The sequence below is a fragment of the Hydra vulgaris genome, chromosome 15, assembly GCF_038396675.1.
Source record: "Hydra vulgaris chromosome 15, alternate assembly HydraT2T_AEP".
Classification (NCBI taxonomy): domain Eukaryota; kingdom Metazoa; phylum Cnidaria; class Hydrozoa; order Anthoathecata; family Hydridae; genus Hydra; species Hydra vulgaris.
Window position 1 is genome coordinate 17,936,998 of NC_088934.1, and position 16,760 is coordinate 17,953,757.

Genomic DNA, 16,760 nt, shown 5'->3' on the forward strand with positions numbered 1-16,760 from the left:
TAAGCCTGCAGTAAATTAACTCCTCAAGTTTGTAAAACTGCAGTAATTTAACTCCTCAAGTGTAATGGCACTATTTCAGTCTTGGTGGCCACTGATTAAAATTTTTTAAATAATTGTTTGATACTAGTTGTTTAAACATTTATGCAGTAGTAGACTAGTGATAGAACACTTGGCTCACAATCAGGAGGTTTGTGGTAGAATAGGTTTCAAACCCATGCCTCTGTAAGTACTGTGCTCAACTTATTTTTCTGCAGCCTTTAAGTTTGAATTGATACATGAGTTATCTTCTTAACCCCTTAGTGTAAAGGCTAGTATAGTGGAACATTAGAGAGGCAAGTTTAATAATAATGAAAAAAAGTATTTTCTAAAACAAAAAGCTTGTCAAGCAAAGCCACTATATGGAGATGTGGTGGGGATTAAAGTTGTTTCTTCTTGCTTAAAAAGTAAGTTATAATCCTTAAAGTTATTAATTATACATGCATAATTACTAAATAACAAACTTTTATGTATACCAGTTATTCAAGTGAGTTGAGTTATTCATGATTCAAAATTTTTGTCCATATTTACATCAATTTTTATCAAGTTTATCAAAAATTAAATTAAAGTTATCATAAACTTAAATTAGTGTTTGATTTTTTTAATTGATTAAAGATAATTTAGATTTGATTTTACATTTTCAAATTTACAAATCTTTATTGTTGCATTTATATAAAATGTAATGCCGCTGTCTCTTGGCTCCTGCAAGTAGATTTAATTTGTATACTGCTTATAGATACCATATTAAATAGAATCTGTTTTGTAAGGTTTTTCAGGCAAACATAGGCTTATTTAAAACTTGAACATTTAGGATATTAATTAGAACTCAAATATTTAAATGAAATATTGAGCCTTTATTACAAAATTATTTATACCACATTTTTTCATTTAAGTCAAAATACTAATTTTCACTTTACTTTTAACTATTTGATTGTAAAACTTAAAAAAAAAATTAAATAATTTATGCTATTTAACTTTAATTGATTTACTTTAGTTTTTTTTACTTTATTTACTTTAGTATACTTCATTTTTTAAATTATTTATTACAATCATTATTTTATAATTGTTTATAAATGCATCTTAGTTTTTTGAGGATTCATTTAATATTTATTTAGAAAAGTATATCAAAGATCAATTTGGGTTGGAAATTATGTTAGTACTACAACTTTAAAACATAACAAACTTCTAATATCAAAGGTATTTTTGTTATATGATTTTATTTAGTTTAAACTGAGTTCAACTCTCATACTATGACTATAATAAAAGTGAACTTGATATCAGTTAGCAAAAAGGTTTTTATAATTCAACTAATTATTTTTTTAAATATTGCATTGGGATTTATAGCTTATGAAAATTTTTTTGTAGTAATTTTTTAAAATTATAAGTTTTTGTTTATAAAAAATTTGTTTTTTAAATATTGGTTTTAATAAAATCAAAAACTTTGAAACACGTGACAATGTAAACACATGACAATGACACAATCATGTGACACAAACAGGTGACAATGTAATAAATTTATTAATGGTTTATGTTGCAAAGATACAAAAATCTAATTATTATTGATTTTATACAATAAATTAAGTCTGCAAACAGGTTTCCACAATACTTATATCTATCAGTCAGGACCTGTAAGATGGGTATGCTAAGTCCCAGCCTACCATTTAACCTTTATATACTCTATTTTAATATTCTATTTTCAGTGCCCGGAATAACTATGCTTCATTTTAGTTTTTAGTTAGCCATTAACAACAAAAACTTCATTGAAAACTATTATAAAAGTACTTTTTAAAATCAGAATTCAGAAAATCAGAAAGTACTTTTTTAAATCAAAATTTATTACTGTAGGGATCTTGAGGTGTGGCAGTAAGCACAATAAATAAAAACTTATTTTGTTATGAGATTTTTTTGTATTTTAAGTTGTTTGTTAAAAAGCCAAAAATAAAATCTATATTTAACTTAAAGCAATGTTGTTAAAAATACTTGAGATAAAAAATGATTTTTTAAAGTATTTTGATTATTTTATAATTTGATTACTTTAAAAAATTTGTTTAGAAATTTTTAGTGTCTTAGATTCCAGTGAAATTTTTCAATATATTAATTTATAACTAAATAAAGTATTTATATAATCAATAAACCAAAACCAAAGTTGTAAATGTGGAAACATTATAAAGTAGATTATCTATTCAAGAAACTTTATTTAAATCATTTGTCACGAAATGAAGGTTTATAATCATAGTTTTGAAACAGTAGTCAATAAGGTTTTAACATCTTTTGTTCTAAATATAAAATTAATATAAAATCTATAGAATTTTCAAAATAGTCTACATTAAATATGATCTTATATAAATACTTCTATCATTGATTGCATTTGCATGAATGTGGCATACATAAATAAACTTACATATATACACTGATCTTTTATATGTTGTTATGTATAAAAAATCATTGCTATATAATACATAATACATTATTGAAATAGTTTTTTGTTTTTTTAATGAAACAAAAGATTAGTTCTCATGTTTGGTGTTTTTTTATGAAATAAAAGTCTAGTCCTATTGGTTGAACTTTTTTTATTTTTTTACTTTTCTTGTTAAAATTGATAGATGATTGAAATTTAAGCAAATCTATGTCTGTTCTTCTGTATAAACTAAGATAAGCATAATGAAGGTTAAATTAAGTGGTATAAAACCTTCAGAAATATCTTCAGATTACATCCACATATATATCCATATGATATATATATATATATATATATATATATATATATATATATATATATATATATATATATATATATATATACATATATATATATATATATATATATATATATATATATATATATATATATATATATATATATATATATATATATATATATATATATATATATATATATATATACATATATATATACTCCTAACTGGTTGTCAGAAAGTTTTGTTGATAAAAAGTAAAAATTAAAATGCAAGACTGGAATTTTTTTTTTGTTACTTGATAGACTACCTGCCCCAACCAAACCCTCAGTCGATGTAGCAACACTCCCTTGCGAGTCAGGCTATTTGTCAGTCGATGTAGCAGTACTCCCTTGCGAGTCAGGCTATTTGTCAGTCGATGTAGCAGCACTCCATTGCGAGTCAGGATATTTGTCAGTCGATGTAGCAGCACTCCGTTGCGAGTCAGGCTATTTGTCAGTTGATGTAGCAGCACTTTGTTGCGAGTCAGGCTATAAGATAGTCGATGTAGCAACACTTTGTGCATGATTTACAGTAAAAAAAATAAAAATAAAAACATTTTATTAAAAAAAAATAAAAGTAAAAACATTTTATATAAAAAAATAAAAATAAAAAAACTTTTTATTAAAAAAAACATTGTTTATATTATTAAAAACATTCAGAATGTTTTTAAAAACATTCTGGTCAATTAAATTGTCATTCTGGTCAATTAAATGGATGAAAGTCAAAAGTAATTAAAAGTGACGTATTTGTTGGCATAAGAATCATTTTTTTCCTTCCATACTCCCAAATGCAGCAATCTATAAAACTATATATGTGTGTATATATATATATATATATATATATATATATATATATATATATATATATATATATATATATATATATATATATATATATATATATATATAATATATATATAAATATATATATATATATTCTTATAGTTTGACATCTAAATTTTAAGTTTAGATGTCAAACTATAGGTATATATATATATATATATATATATATATATATATATATATATATATATATATATATATATATATATATATAATATATATATATTCATATATATATATATATATATATATGTATATATATATACATATATACATATATATATATATATATATATATATATATATATATATATATATATATATATATATATATATATATATTCCAATAGTTTGACATCTAAACTTAAAGTTTAGATGTCAAACTATAAAAATATATTTATGTATAAATATATATATTTATATACATATTTAGTTTTTATAAAAAAAACAATATCTGACTTTAACTCTAATGCTCAAACTCTAAATACTTATATAATGTTTAAAATCAATATAAGTACTCAAGATATGTCTTTGAATATTATTCTAGTTCCTTGCATATATTCTTATATTAATCCACACCTAAGAAACATATTCTTAGGTGTAGAAGTCAATAAATACAAGGTTTTATTTGCAAATTTTAATTGACATTTTTGTTTTTTATTTTAGCATATACTTTTATACAATAGTTTGCTTTTATTTATTACAAGTGCTTGCTATTAACAACACAATTGAAAGGATATTTTCCATATTTTACATGTATTATTTCCAATGAAGATTGAAGTTTGAGTGAAATCTATGAGTTACTTGTTTACTAAAAATTTCAAGTTGAAGATTGATATTTCAACACAAATTCTTTAACATTGTAAAAAAAAGTATTGAACTTTGGTGTGACCAATAGTAGAGAATATAAGAAAAAAAGAATTCATAGACACAAGTTTTATAGCCCTTTGTTGGAGAATGTCAACGGTTTTTAAAAGCTTCTGGTAATCATAACCTTTAAAGTGCCTACAATAAATTGGCTGGAGTTGAATGTGCAATTCAGCTGGCTTCTTAAGCGCTAGACCTCAAGTCTAAAAGGTTTTTAATAAGATAATTAACACTTCCAAGAAGAGGTTCAAAGAAATTTCAAGAAGAGCTTAATTAATGGAATTACATAAAAAATGAGCACTGAGTTGTCCATGTTTATTATTTTCATTTTAAAAATTTTTTTTAAAGTTTAAATCTGAGCTTTCAGCAACAAATTCTCCAAATTTTTCTTTCAATATGTCAAAAGGTTTTAGAGTTCCACATTCTTATAGATTTTTACAACTGGTACTGCACCAGCAACAGTAATGTATGCTTGAATGGGATTGAATTCAGTTAATAATATTCACTAAAGCTCTGACATTCTTTAATGTTTCAGGTGATATAAACCTGTCAGCATGTGTCTTTTTTTGTGTGAGAGCTACTTGTTTTTTTACTCTTGTTAGTTATCTTTGTCAGTTAACTGACAAGTGTAAGCTGCTGATTGTAAATACTTATTCTGGAAATATTCTTCCTCCTTTTGCTTGGCTAAGCTTTACCCCAACTTGACCTTCCTTGACCAATTCATGCAAGTTTTAGCATATTGTTCTGATTATGCAGTATTTAAACCTTCTGATGATTGGAACCTCAAACTATATTTGAAAGACAGTGTATACATTTTTTTTTCTGTTGATGGAAAGCAAGGATTTAAAAAAGTTTCAGGCTTGAAAGATATGCCATAGTTTTGTTGTGCCTTTGGTCCTAAAGGATGTTTTTCAGTTGTTGTTTTTTTCCAGAATATTTGAGTTTATGAAATAAAATAATTACATGCACTGTACATTAATGTCAAAGCCTTGATAACAATTTTAGAAAATTTGTAGACAGGCATGATTACACATCATGTCACCAACATTTTTTTTTCGCATAAAGTGTGGTATGAGTTGCAATTATGACTTGAAATTGTTCATTTGCATATTTTATACCATTTTTTTGGTTTTTGCAACAAAGAAATTATTTAAATAATTTAAAGTAAAACATCCTCATTTGGGGTCGTCCATAAATTATGTCACGCTTTAGGAGGGGGAGAAGGGGTAGGCAATTTTGTGACAATTTGTTACGAGGGGGAGAGGGGAGGGGTCTCGACTTGGTGAAGCAACATTTTTTTTTTTGTTTTAAATCTAGAGAAGACTTTCTTTTAATTAAAAGAGTGACCAAAGAGTTTTAATTAAAATCTGACCGAACCAAAACCCTTAGTTGATGTATTTACATGTTGATTTTAAAATCAACTACGCCTAAATCTTACTTAGTTGATGTGTACACTCTGTTAATGGAGTAGTTACAGCCTGTTTTGGCTGTAACAGTCTATGTGCAGTGAACATTCTGCGCTTTGACTTTATATGATCCAAGTGCAGAACTTTATTTAGTTGGTGCACAAAAGTGAGCAGGAACAAAAAAACAATCTTTGTGCACGAACTAAAAAAGTAATAATAATAATTTCGATACCAAGAGGCAAACTTGGAAGGAAATTATATTTATAAAATAATATTTTTGCATGTGTAATATATTATTATGTATTATATATATTATATATATAATATTTTGGATGTATTATATATCGGAAGAATAATTTTTTAAAATTGGTATCATGTTTAGGATAGCAATGTTAATTTATACAATTTTTCACGGAACTATTGGGGTAAAAAAACACATTACACAGACTGAAAAGTACTAATTAATTAATTCAAAGAAGCTCAGAGAAATATAGACATTATATTTAAAATCATTTTATATTTTGTAAAATTTTGTACCCCTCCCCCCATAAAAAAAATTTTTCAGGAGGGGGGGGGAGTTGTAAAAAATTAATGCATAATATTGGAGGGGGGGGGGGTCAATAAAGTGTTACAGGGGGAAAGGGGGATTAAGGGGTCAAAAAATATCAAAAACTGCGTTATGTAATTTATGGATGACCCCTTTGACACTAATATTATCAAGATTTATCAGGAGTGGCGTGCGGTCGCCTTATATGGTCATGCATACAATTTTTTTTAACTATTTGGCCATGGTTTCTTGCATATTTTGATAATTTGTGTATTTAAAAAAACAAATCGAAATCGAAAATTAAAAATAAACAAACCATAACTTAACAAATGATAAAATAAATAAAGGATAAACCAGAGAAAATAAAAGCATAAAACTATATTATATGTATATTATATTTTTTAATTTAAAACTGTCTCAATTAATAGTTGAAACAAATTAATTTAAAAGCATCTCAATTAATACTTTAAAGTTGAAATTTTTTATATATCGCTATGCTAGTGTAGCGCTTATCTAGATTTATTGTTACATCTAAAAGGCCTGACTGTTAGTTTGGCATTGGATGAGGTTTCTAATCCTTTTAATGAATAATTTCTTTTTATGTTTTGTTTGCTAAGTAGACATTAGAAAATATAAAAGTTGCAAAATATATTAAAAAAAAAAAATTAAGTTTTAAAGTTATTAAGCTTGGGTTAAATAACTTTGAAACTTTGATCTTTTCTAAATTAATTGTGAAACAATTTTAAGTTAAAATAAATTTTTTGTTTAATTTTTATTTATTTCATCATTTGTAAATCACATCATAAAACTCACATCATAAAATTTTTATTTTTTATTTTTTTTTATTTTCAGTTTACGGTTTCTCTATTTTAATTTTAGTTTAAGTTTACATTAGTCTATTCAGTGCATTTTTTAAATGCTCTAATTTGCAAAACTTGCAAGGAGCCATGGCTAAACTGTCAAAACAAAATATTGTATGCATGGTCATATAAGGCGTGCAGCCGCATGCCTTTCCTGAGAAGCCTTGATTAATATTGAAAAAATTTGTTTGCACTATGCCTGGATGACGGCCATCTTAAACACAAAACAGTACTAAATCCACTTGTTTAAACACACATTTTCTGGCTCAAACAAAATAAAATATTTTTAAAATATTTTCAAATGTACTCATAAATTTTATAAAATGCTTCCATAGAAGGATTTTTTAGTCCTGTCAGATAAGGTTGATTGTACACACTAGTCTGAAATGGCTCAAAACTTGAACTTAAGTTTCCGAAGAAACCCTTTGGGGGGATTAAAGTACACATGTTCCCATTTCAAAAAAATGCAAAAATTGAAATCAAACTATTTTGTCCGAAAAAGAAAATTGATTTTGAATTTTTAACATTTTATGAAAAAATGCCGGTTGACATAATTATTGAAAAAAAATTATTTTTACTCATTCTAAACTGGAAATACCATCCAAATGTTTCTATATGTAGCATATTTGTGTGCTGGAACATTCCGTTATTATGTGATGGGTTTAGGAAAAATCCTTAGTTTAAAAAAACAATAGTGTACTAAGTGGTAGTTGTAAAAATTTTGTTTGAATATAACAAAAGCATATTATTCATAATATTGAGTCTTTTATCACAATTAAGTTAAAATGATAAACACTAAACAATTTTAATTCACATTTTATTCTTCCAAACAAATAAAAATCACATTGATTATTTCTTTTTACATTCTACAAATGTTTGCTGTTAAATTCAACCACTGGTGCTTCCAATTCCATTCCATATTCTGGGTGATGAGAGGGCCTTTTAAATCTAGTCTAATGAACACTGAAGTTGTGATGAATAAACTCAGTTGCTTGTTCGCTGTAACGCCCCAAAGTCTCTTTTCTCTGAGCAACAAAGTCTTGAATGTGATAAAAAGTTGAATGAACCTTTGGAGTGACACTGACCATTGTAAGTTGAAGATAGGAGCTTTTAAAACTGTTGATTTTATCAATATAGCTTTCATCCAGTGCATTACCAAAGCAAGCTGTCACAACAGATCAAATTTCCTGAATGTGTCAATTATGGGAAATGTTTCAAAAGCGCAATTTTTCTCAGCAAACCGTTGCAATATATCAATGTTTTTCAAAAGTTTGTGACACTCATTCCCTGCAAATTGACCTCCATGTAAAGGCTGACATTTGATGTGAAGAGCTGATAGCCACTCATCAGCCTTTGACCAGCGGTCCTTCAGTGCTTTGTAGAGGTGATTAACAACACCCAGGAGTAGATGAAGTTCCATTGGAGGAATAACGTCTAAGACAAGCATTCTATCTTCCCAGAGATAAGGGGATCATGAATGACATTTTTGAACTGCTTTGCTTTTTTTAGATCCTTGCCAGCATTTTCAAAGGCTTTGAAACACTTCCATAGTGTTCCAAAAGTGTGAAGATTGCCTTTGAAGGACAGATTCTTGGAGTCTATATCACACCATGTGTATGGATAGGTACTAGCATGTGACTGCAATCCACACAGGATGTTAGCTACTTTCATATCACATGAAACAAAGTATTTCACATTGTTTGGTGTAATTAAGTTCAGGATTGTTCCCAGATTTTTATAATTTTTTGGAACATCTTCAGCAATGGTTACAAGAAACTGACGTTTAACACTACTGTCCTTTCCAAGCTGAGAAGTCAATAGCTTTCTTTTAGGTGGACAGAGTGGTTGAGATGATAGATCCTCCTGGATTCCAGGGTGATTTTAAGAAAACCGCAACCTCCATCTATGCCAAGTTTTACTATATGATCAGTAAAAAGTTGTCTTCTCTTCAAAATTTCATCAATGCAGAGAGTTCTTTGCAGTGGACCACTATTTGATGACTGATTTTATTCTGATCATGATGAATTCAATTGTTGTTTGGGTGAAGTGATCAGAAAGCTGCTTACCAAGTTGAGAGAATTTCTCACCAAAGTTGGTCTCAACTATTTTGGATTTTGACATTTGATTGAGAGTTGTAGCAAATTTTTTAATGCCTGTATTTGACAATCCTGTGTTAGATTGCACATGCACTAAATCTTGAGTAGTCAACTCAGATTCTTTTTTGAAGAGTTCCTTTGCAGGGTCTAAAAACGTAGAAGTGAGAAAAATGAAATAGTCCATTCTATGTAGAATTTTCTTTTACTTTTCATCAATTTGGTACAAAGGTAAGTATTATTGTATTCCTTTAAAAAAAGGCTTGTCCATGGGAAGTTGATAAAAAATCATAATATTAGTTATTTGTTTAAAGTCATAGGTGAAATTACAAATATATCTGCATTATAAAAAGTAAAATAAATCTTCCAAAACAATACCTTGTGTTATAGGCAATGGTCTTCCACCCCCAGATCTTTTTATTTTGATGGTTCCATGGGGAGATGCATCTTTTGAAAAGATTACAGATTATGCAACCTGCTCTCCAACTTTCAAATCTTTAGATGCAAGCAGCTTCATATTCTCCCTGAAGGTAAATTTACTGCAAGTGTGTGGAAAACCTCTTCGAATGATTGTTAAGCAGTCTGAACATCTTTTCTGAGATTTTGATGATGATGAAGATGATGATGATGATGATAGAATGTTTGATGTTTCCAAGGGGTATCTCATTTAGCTTGAGGTAGCCAATTTTGCAAATGAAGCAATCACAGTCCTGGCCTCTTGTTGAGGGACAGGTTTCAATATGGTCAAAATTAAAAAGACTTGGAAGTGTCACATTTTTGCCATTGTGCTTTTTATTAAGGTTAACTTTGCAGCGATCACAAACTCCCAAGGGAACCCTTTGATCAGCAAAATCAATTTCATCAGAAAATATTTCTTTGACTCGCTCAATCAAGAAGGAGGTTAAAACTCTTTCAGACTTTCTCATACAAAGAAAACAATCAGTTTTTCACCAATCATCATGGGATTTAGCTGAGTGAGACATTTTTAATGAAATAACTTGATTTGACACAATTCATATACCAAAGCAACTAAGGGTCAATACCTTTTCCCGAAGAAAGAGAAAAAAAACATTTGCCAGATTGCCACCCTTATTATGACATTGTGCAAACTACAAATTTAGCATTTTTAGCTTAATTCAAAAAGCATTATTTCTGTCCTATTATAACTACTTATACTTTAAACTTACAAATGAGGTGTTTAGAAATATACATTAAAAATTAGGATCTTTGAATATTAACATTCTTATACTAGATTTTTTAGGAATGAGTGAAAATCTTAATAAAAAGAAAGATTTTTATAAACTTTTAAACACAATAACATAAAAGTTCATTTCTAAACATTCAAATATGCAACATGTAGAAACATTTGGAAGGTATTTCCAGTTTAGAATGAGTCAAAATCATTTTTTTCAAAAGTTATGTCAACCGGCATTTCTTCATAAAATGTTAAAAATTCAAAATCAATTTCAATTTTTGTATTTTTTGAAATGGGAGCATGTGTACTTTAATCCCCCCAAAGGGTTTCTTCGGAAACTCAAGTTCAAGTTTTGAGCCATTTCAGACTAGTGTGTGTAATTTTTACAACGATTTGTTTAAATGAGTTGTTAATAGATGTTTGAAAACTGTTATATTAAATCATTTAAAAATAATTAAAAACGCTTTGCTTTTAATTTTTTCAAAATTAGTTATTTAAGAATTTGTAATTATGTAAACAGATTTAGCAAAATTTAAGCAAGAAGGAGAGAAAAATTAAATAAAAGTCAAGTTTACAACATTCCTTATTTTCTTTATTAGCATATACCAGATGATTGCTATTACCATGGGAAAATTCGTGATGTTGAAGACTCTTATGTTTTCATTAGTACTTGTAGTGGTGGATTGATGTGAGTATTTTGTTTAAAAAGCATTTTTTTCCAGCTTTAAAGCTGAAAAAATACTTTTAGCTTTTTTTGTTAGCTATTGAGACAAAAAATTGAATTTAATCATAAAAGCAACAGTTAAATAATAAAAGTTTTAATTTTTTTAATTTTTTTTAAATGAAAACTTATGTAACCAAAAAAAAAATTATGGCATTGAACATTTTTGTATAAAATAAAGAATTATGCTTTACATTGTGATGCTACAAAAAAACTGATCATTTTTTATAATCAACTGATTTAATAATAAATTAAAATATTCTTTTGTAGAGGAACAATAGACAACGGAAAAACAATTCATGATATATTGCCAACTGTAAGTTTATGTTTTAGTTAAAATATATTGAAAAATTGTTATAAAACAAATATGCTTCTATCAAGGTCTAGTTATAGCAGTCTTTAACATATATTATATATACATATATAACATTCATCTATTTCTTTAATATTTAATTAACATACAAAACTTAGCTTTATAATTTCATTACAGAAATTAGATGATTTTATTTTCAAAAACTTGTTTTGTAATATATTTATGTTACAAAATAGTTTTTTTTATTAAAAAATGTTTTCTTCAATGGTTTAGAAATTTATGCAATCACAAAATTTATAAAAGTTTGTATTTCTTTTAATATATTATATAAGTATTAAGACTTTGGTCTCATCTCATCATAAGGCATATCTGGATGACCACAAGTTTTTATACCAATATATTTTGAGTAAACTCGCAAATATAACAAAAATAACACGATTTCATTTTTGATGCTTCTAATAACAAAAAATGTATTTAAAAAGAAAAAGCAATTAAAAAAAAAAACATCGCTAAAGTAAACCATAATCAAAGTTAAAATTACCTTTTTTAATCCTAGTAAAAGATATGCAACTTAGAGTCAAGAAAGCTTCAGAGCGGTTTAAAACTTCATATAAAAGTCTTTTATTTAGTCTGACTTTAAATCGATTTTATTTTGTTCAAATATCTAGCTACTGTTGTAAATGAATAGTGGATTTATTTGATAGTATACTCTTTTTCATGCAAATATTTATCTTGGAACATTTGTGTTAATGTTACAAATTTTCAAAACATAATTTAACAACTTACCATGGATTTGTCATATTTATTTTTATTTCTTATTTCAAAACATTAACTTTTAATAACGTTTCATAATTATTTTTTTGTCATCATGAATGAATCATGAATGTGCCTTCTAGTAATTTTAGAAATTTAAGCCATATTATATTAAAGTTGAATAATTTTAATAAACAATATAATTGTTCTTATATTTTAAAGTTTCTTATATTGTTAATAAACAATATAAGAAACTTTAAAATATAAGAACAATTGTAGAAAACTAATCAGAAGCAGCAAGTCTTTACATATTTTAAATTGGTATATTGTTCTTTATTAGATGGTAAATAAAACAATTTTTGGCAAGTAATTGTGAATGAAATAATTTTTGGCAAGTAGCTAAACTACAATTATAATAATATAAGTTGGTCAATAAATATTATCATATATTGTATTATTTTTATAATATCAGGCTGTCAAGTTTGTTTTTATTTTTTGTAAGTTTTTTATATAAACTTTTTTTTTCTTTAATTGAATTTTTTACAATTTAAAATACATTTATAAAAAAGACCAAAAAAAAGATGAAAAATAAAAAAATGAAAAAAGACAACAACTTGACAGCCTGTAATATATCATGTCCTATCATATCATATACCATGTTTTTTTATATAATTTAAATCAAATGATAAAACAAGTTTACACTTTGATAAAATTTTCTTATATTATATAGGCATTATTTTACTTAGAATTAACTCTTATAAAAATTTTTGTTTATATAAATATAGTTGTTATAAAGAATGATTATATAACCATCATATCTTTTTTATTTATCTACTTTTTTATTTATCTATCTATCTTTTTAATTTATTTATTTAGTTTGATGGTAATAAACATCGTTTAATAAATGCTGATGCAGTTATTCAAAGATCTTTTGATATCTTGCAAAATCTATCTTACATAGGTGAATATAGTTGCTTTTTTTATAACTTAATATTTATCTGAGACTTAATTATGCATAAAGTAATAAAAACACCAATTTACATTTAAAAACACCAACGTACATTTAAAAATTAAATAGAAAAAATATACTGAATAATCAAAATCAGATTACATTAAAATAAATTATAATAATTAATGATAAATTAGATTACATCAGATTTAAATTAGATTTTTACATCACTGTTTTCAACTTAAACTAAAATTGTTCACCAGTCAATATTAAATCATATTCCACATTTTCACCAAAAGTTTTTTGAATTTATAGAAACAAGATCATGCACTCTATTTTATTATATATATATTTTACTTAAAATTATTATTTGTTTCCGATATTAGGTTGTTTTTTTATCCTACTGATAGTGTGTCCATTACTTCTGTTTGCTTTAATAGAAATCTTTTTACAAATATCTGAAATACAATAATAAAGCTAAAAACCTTTATTTAAGTATATTACTGCTAAAAAACTGCATAATATAATTTCATTACCTATGCAAGCTAGCCAATAGTTTATATCTATTTTTTTGACACTAGAATACAGGTCTAAATCAAGGCTTATTTTAGCAAGATAGTCTCAAAATAAATTGAAATACATAACTAAAATAACTATACCAAATGAGTTTACTAAAGTCATTGAACACAAGTGTGTTCTATATAAACTTGAAAACCAAATGAATAGTTAAATAAATATAAATATATAATATATTATAATAAATATAATAAAAGTAACTGATCTAAATAAAATCTAACATGTTGAGCATGAGCATGTTCAATGTTAAATTTAATTTATGAGTAATTTAATGCATAAAAAAATTAGATAATTCAAAAATATTTTAAAAAGAATAATTTTACATAATTAGCAATAAAAAATCAAAATGCTAGTTTTTTACCAATATTTGTATCATGACAAATAAGATATTTATAAAGAAAATTACTGTTTTTTGTATAAAAAAAATATTTTAACATTTATAAATGGAAGTTTATTTTTAAACTTTAGTTTATAAATATTTTTGTAATTTTAATTTGCTTAGGGTCTAATGTTGATAATTTTGTTTAAAACAAAATTATCAAGATTAGACCCTAAGTGTATTTATAAGCAAACTTATAAATAATACATTTTTGTAAATTATTTGTAATTTTTAAAAATAATTCATTTAAGGCCGTCCTTCAGGATTGTGCTTTTTCAATAATCTTTTAGATGTCAAAGCGAAGAAAATATTTGCTCACATTTGATCAAGTTAAGGATTAGGTAGCAAGTAAATTGAGACAAACTTTAATGTTTCTAAAACCCGAAAAAGTTTATTGTTTTTAATGTCTTAATAATATTAGATAGGTGCTTTGAAGTTTACCCTGTGTAATTCCATCATGTCTTGGTTAGTAAACTTCTGCACTACTAAAGTCAATAAAAAATAGGATGTACACTAAAGGTAGGTAATAAGGACAAATGTTTTAATCAAATCAAATATATTCTGAAATAGATTTTACATTTCATGGAATATTTACATATAGTACAAGTACTAAATTTAAGTAAACACCATAATAAGAAATAAAATAAACAAACAAAAAAAGCAAAAAAAAAACGTGAAACAGTACAATACTTAAACAAAAAACTTTATGGAATAATAATTAAGAAGTTTGATAAACTTAGGACAAAATTCAATTTACTTTTATACATCTATCTAGAATAAAAGACTTTTATATACCTAATTAAAACATAGCAGTAAAAGAGAAGTAGATTATAATAATATATAGTAACAACATTGTAAATAATACATTAATATAAATATCAGTAATAATAATAGGCAATAATAATAAAAACTCCAGTTATTGGTAATAATAATCAAAATAATAATAATACAAACAATAAAAATAACAATTCTAGTAATAATAACAGTAATAATAATAATAATCACAATAATATTAATAGCAAAAATAATAATAATAACAATAATAAAAATAGCAATATTTACAATAGTGAGAGTTGAAAATAGAATAGTGATATTAATTTGAGAAAAAGTTAAGAAAGGGCAAGTATTATTAGTAATAAATCTGCATGGAAATAAAGAAAGTAGTAGAAAAGAGTTTTAAAAAAGATCAAGTATTAGTAGTTATAAACCAGCATTAAAGCGAATAAAGTTAAGATGGATAGTAAATAATAGCAGTAGAGTAGCATAAAAATTAGGAAGAGTACTTGTTTAATAAAAAATTAAATAGACTGTTTATAGCTATTTTATAACACTTTTATTGAACCTTGTGTTAAGCTCAGTGCTCAGATTGTCTAACATAATAATAAAAATAATCAATTTATTAAATAAGCAGGTATTCAGGAGGAGTATTTGGTCTATTGTTTTAAATATACAAGTTAGTTTACTAAAATTGGATAAAGATTTTAATTGGCTAAGTACTTTCAAAGATATTTTTTGTGTGTTTGACGCATCCAATTATTATTATGGTTTGTTTTGATGTAAAAATTGATCTTTGTCTGTAACATTCTGCTACGAAATTGCAAAATTCTGCTACTAAAAAAAGCCAATCTAAAAAAGTAAAATTGCCAATCTAAAAAAAGTCTTTTGAATAAAGATATTTATATTTAGTTTTATATTTTTCTTTAATTTTTTTTTCTTTTTCAAGTTGATCATTAGAAATATTAATTCACATAATTAAATTATCAATTGATGCATTTCATTGCATATTTGTATTAAAAAGACTGTAAAAGAATAGATTTTGACTGATATCACTCAGTCAAAAATAGCATCTATAATAAGTTTTAAAAAGACATGTATATATATTTTTATATTTTTTATATTATATATACAGTATTGGCCATTAAGAGCAATCCATCATGTTATTTAAGCATGAATACAAGTTTGAAATTAAATATTTTATAAACTAAAAGTGATTTTTTCATAACTTTTTTTTTTTAATATTGAAATAAATCAAATAATCCCAATATAAATTTATTATATTGGGATTATTTGATTTGTCTATAAATGGTGCAATATAACGTCTATAAATGGTGCAATATAAATTTATTATATTGCACCATTTATAGACGTTGATTAGGTCTGCATGAAGTAGCCTTCACTAAATTCTGAGTAATATCTTTTGGAACACTATTCAGAAATTTTATTATTAATTCTTTCATCTGGTCTAGATCTTTTATTTCAATTTTACCAAGATTGTGGTTTAACCAAGACCACAAATAATCTATGTAATTGAGATCTGAAATATTGGCAGGCCAAGACATGACTTAAATGTTGTTTTCTTCAAACAATTGTTCGAGCACTAGCAATAACACCTGAAGCTTTTTCGCCTTTTTTAACTGAGATTATTAGATGATAAATATCTATTTTTTCAAATAATTTTAAATATTTTGCAAATAAGTGCAAAGTT

General features: G+C 25.4%; 1 protein-coding gene across 3 annotated transcripts in view; it reads left to right on the plus strand.

Annotated features, from left to right (window-relative positions):
* The window catches only part of LOC136072082 (uncharacterized), a 94,336-nt gene that overhangs the window by 12,733 nt on the left and 64,843 nt on the right, over nucleotides 1-16,760 (plus strand). For all 3 annotated transcript variants that reach the window (XM_065820278.1, XM_065820276.1, XM_065820277.1), the window contains exons 5-8: nucleotides 1,152-1,233; nucleotides 11,184-11,272; nucleotides 11,576-11,621; nucleotides 13,248-13,332. In XM_065820278.1, coding sequence (XP_065676350.1) covers nucleotides 1,152-1,233; nucleotides 11,184-11,272; nucleotides 11,576-11,621; nucleotides 13,248-13,332 — 302 coding nt within the window. The remainder of the gene's footprint in view (nucleotides 1-1,151; nucleotides 1,234-11,183; nucleotides 11,273-11,575; nucleotides 11,622-13,247; nucleotides 13,333-16,760) is intronic.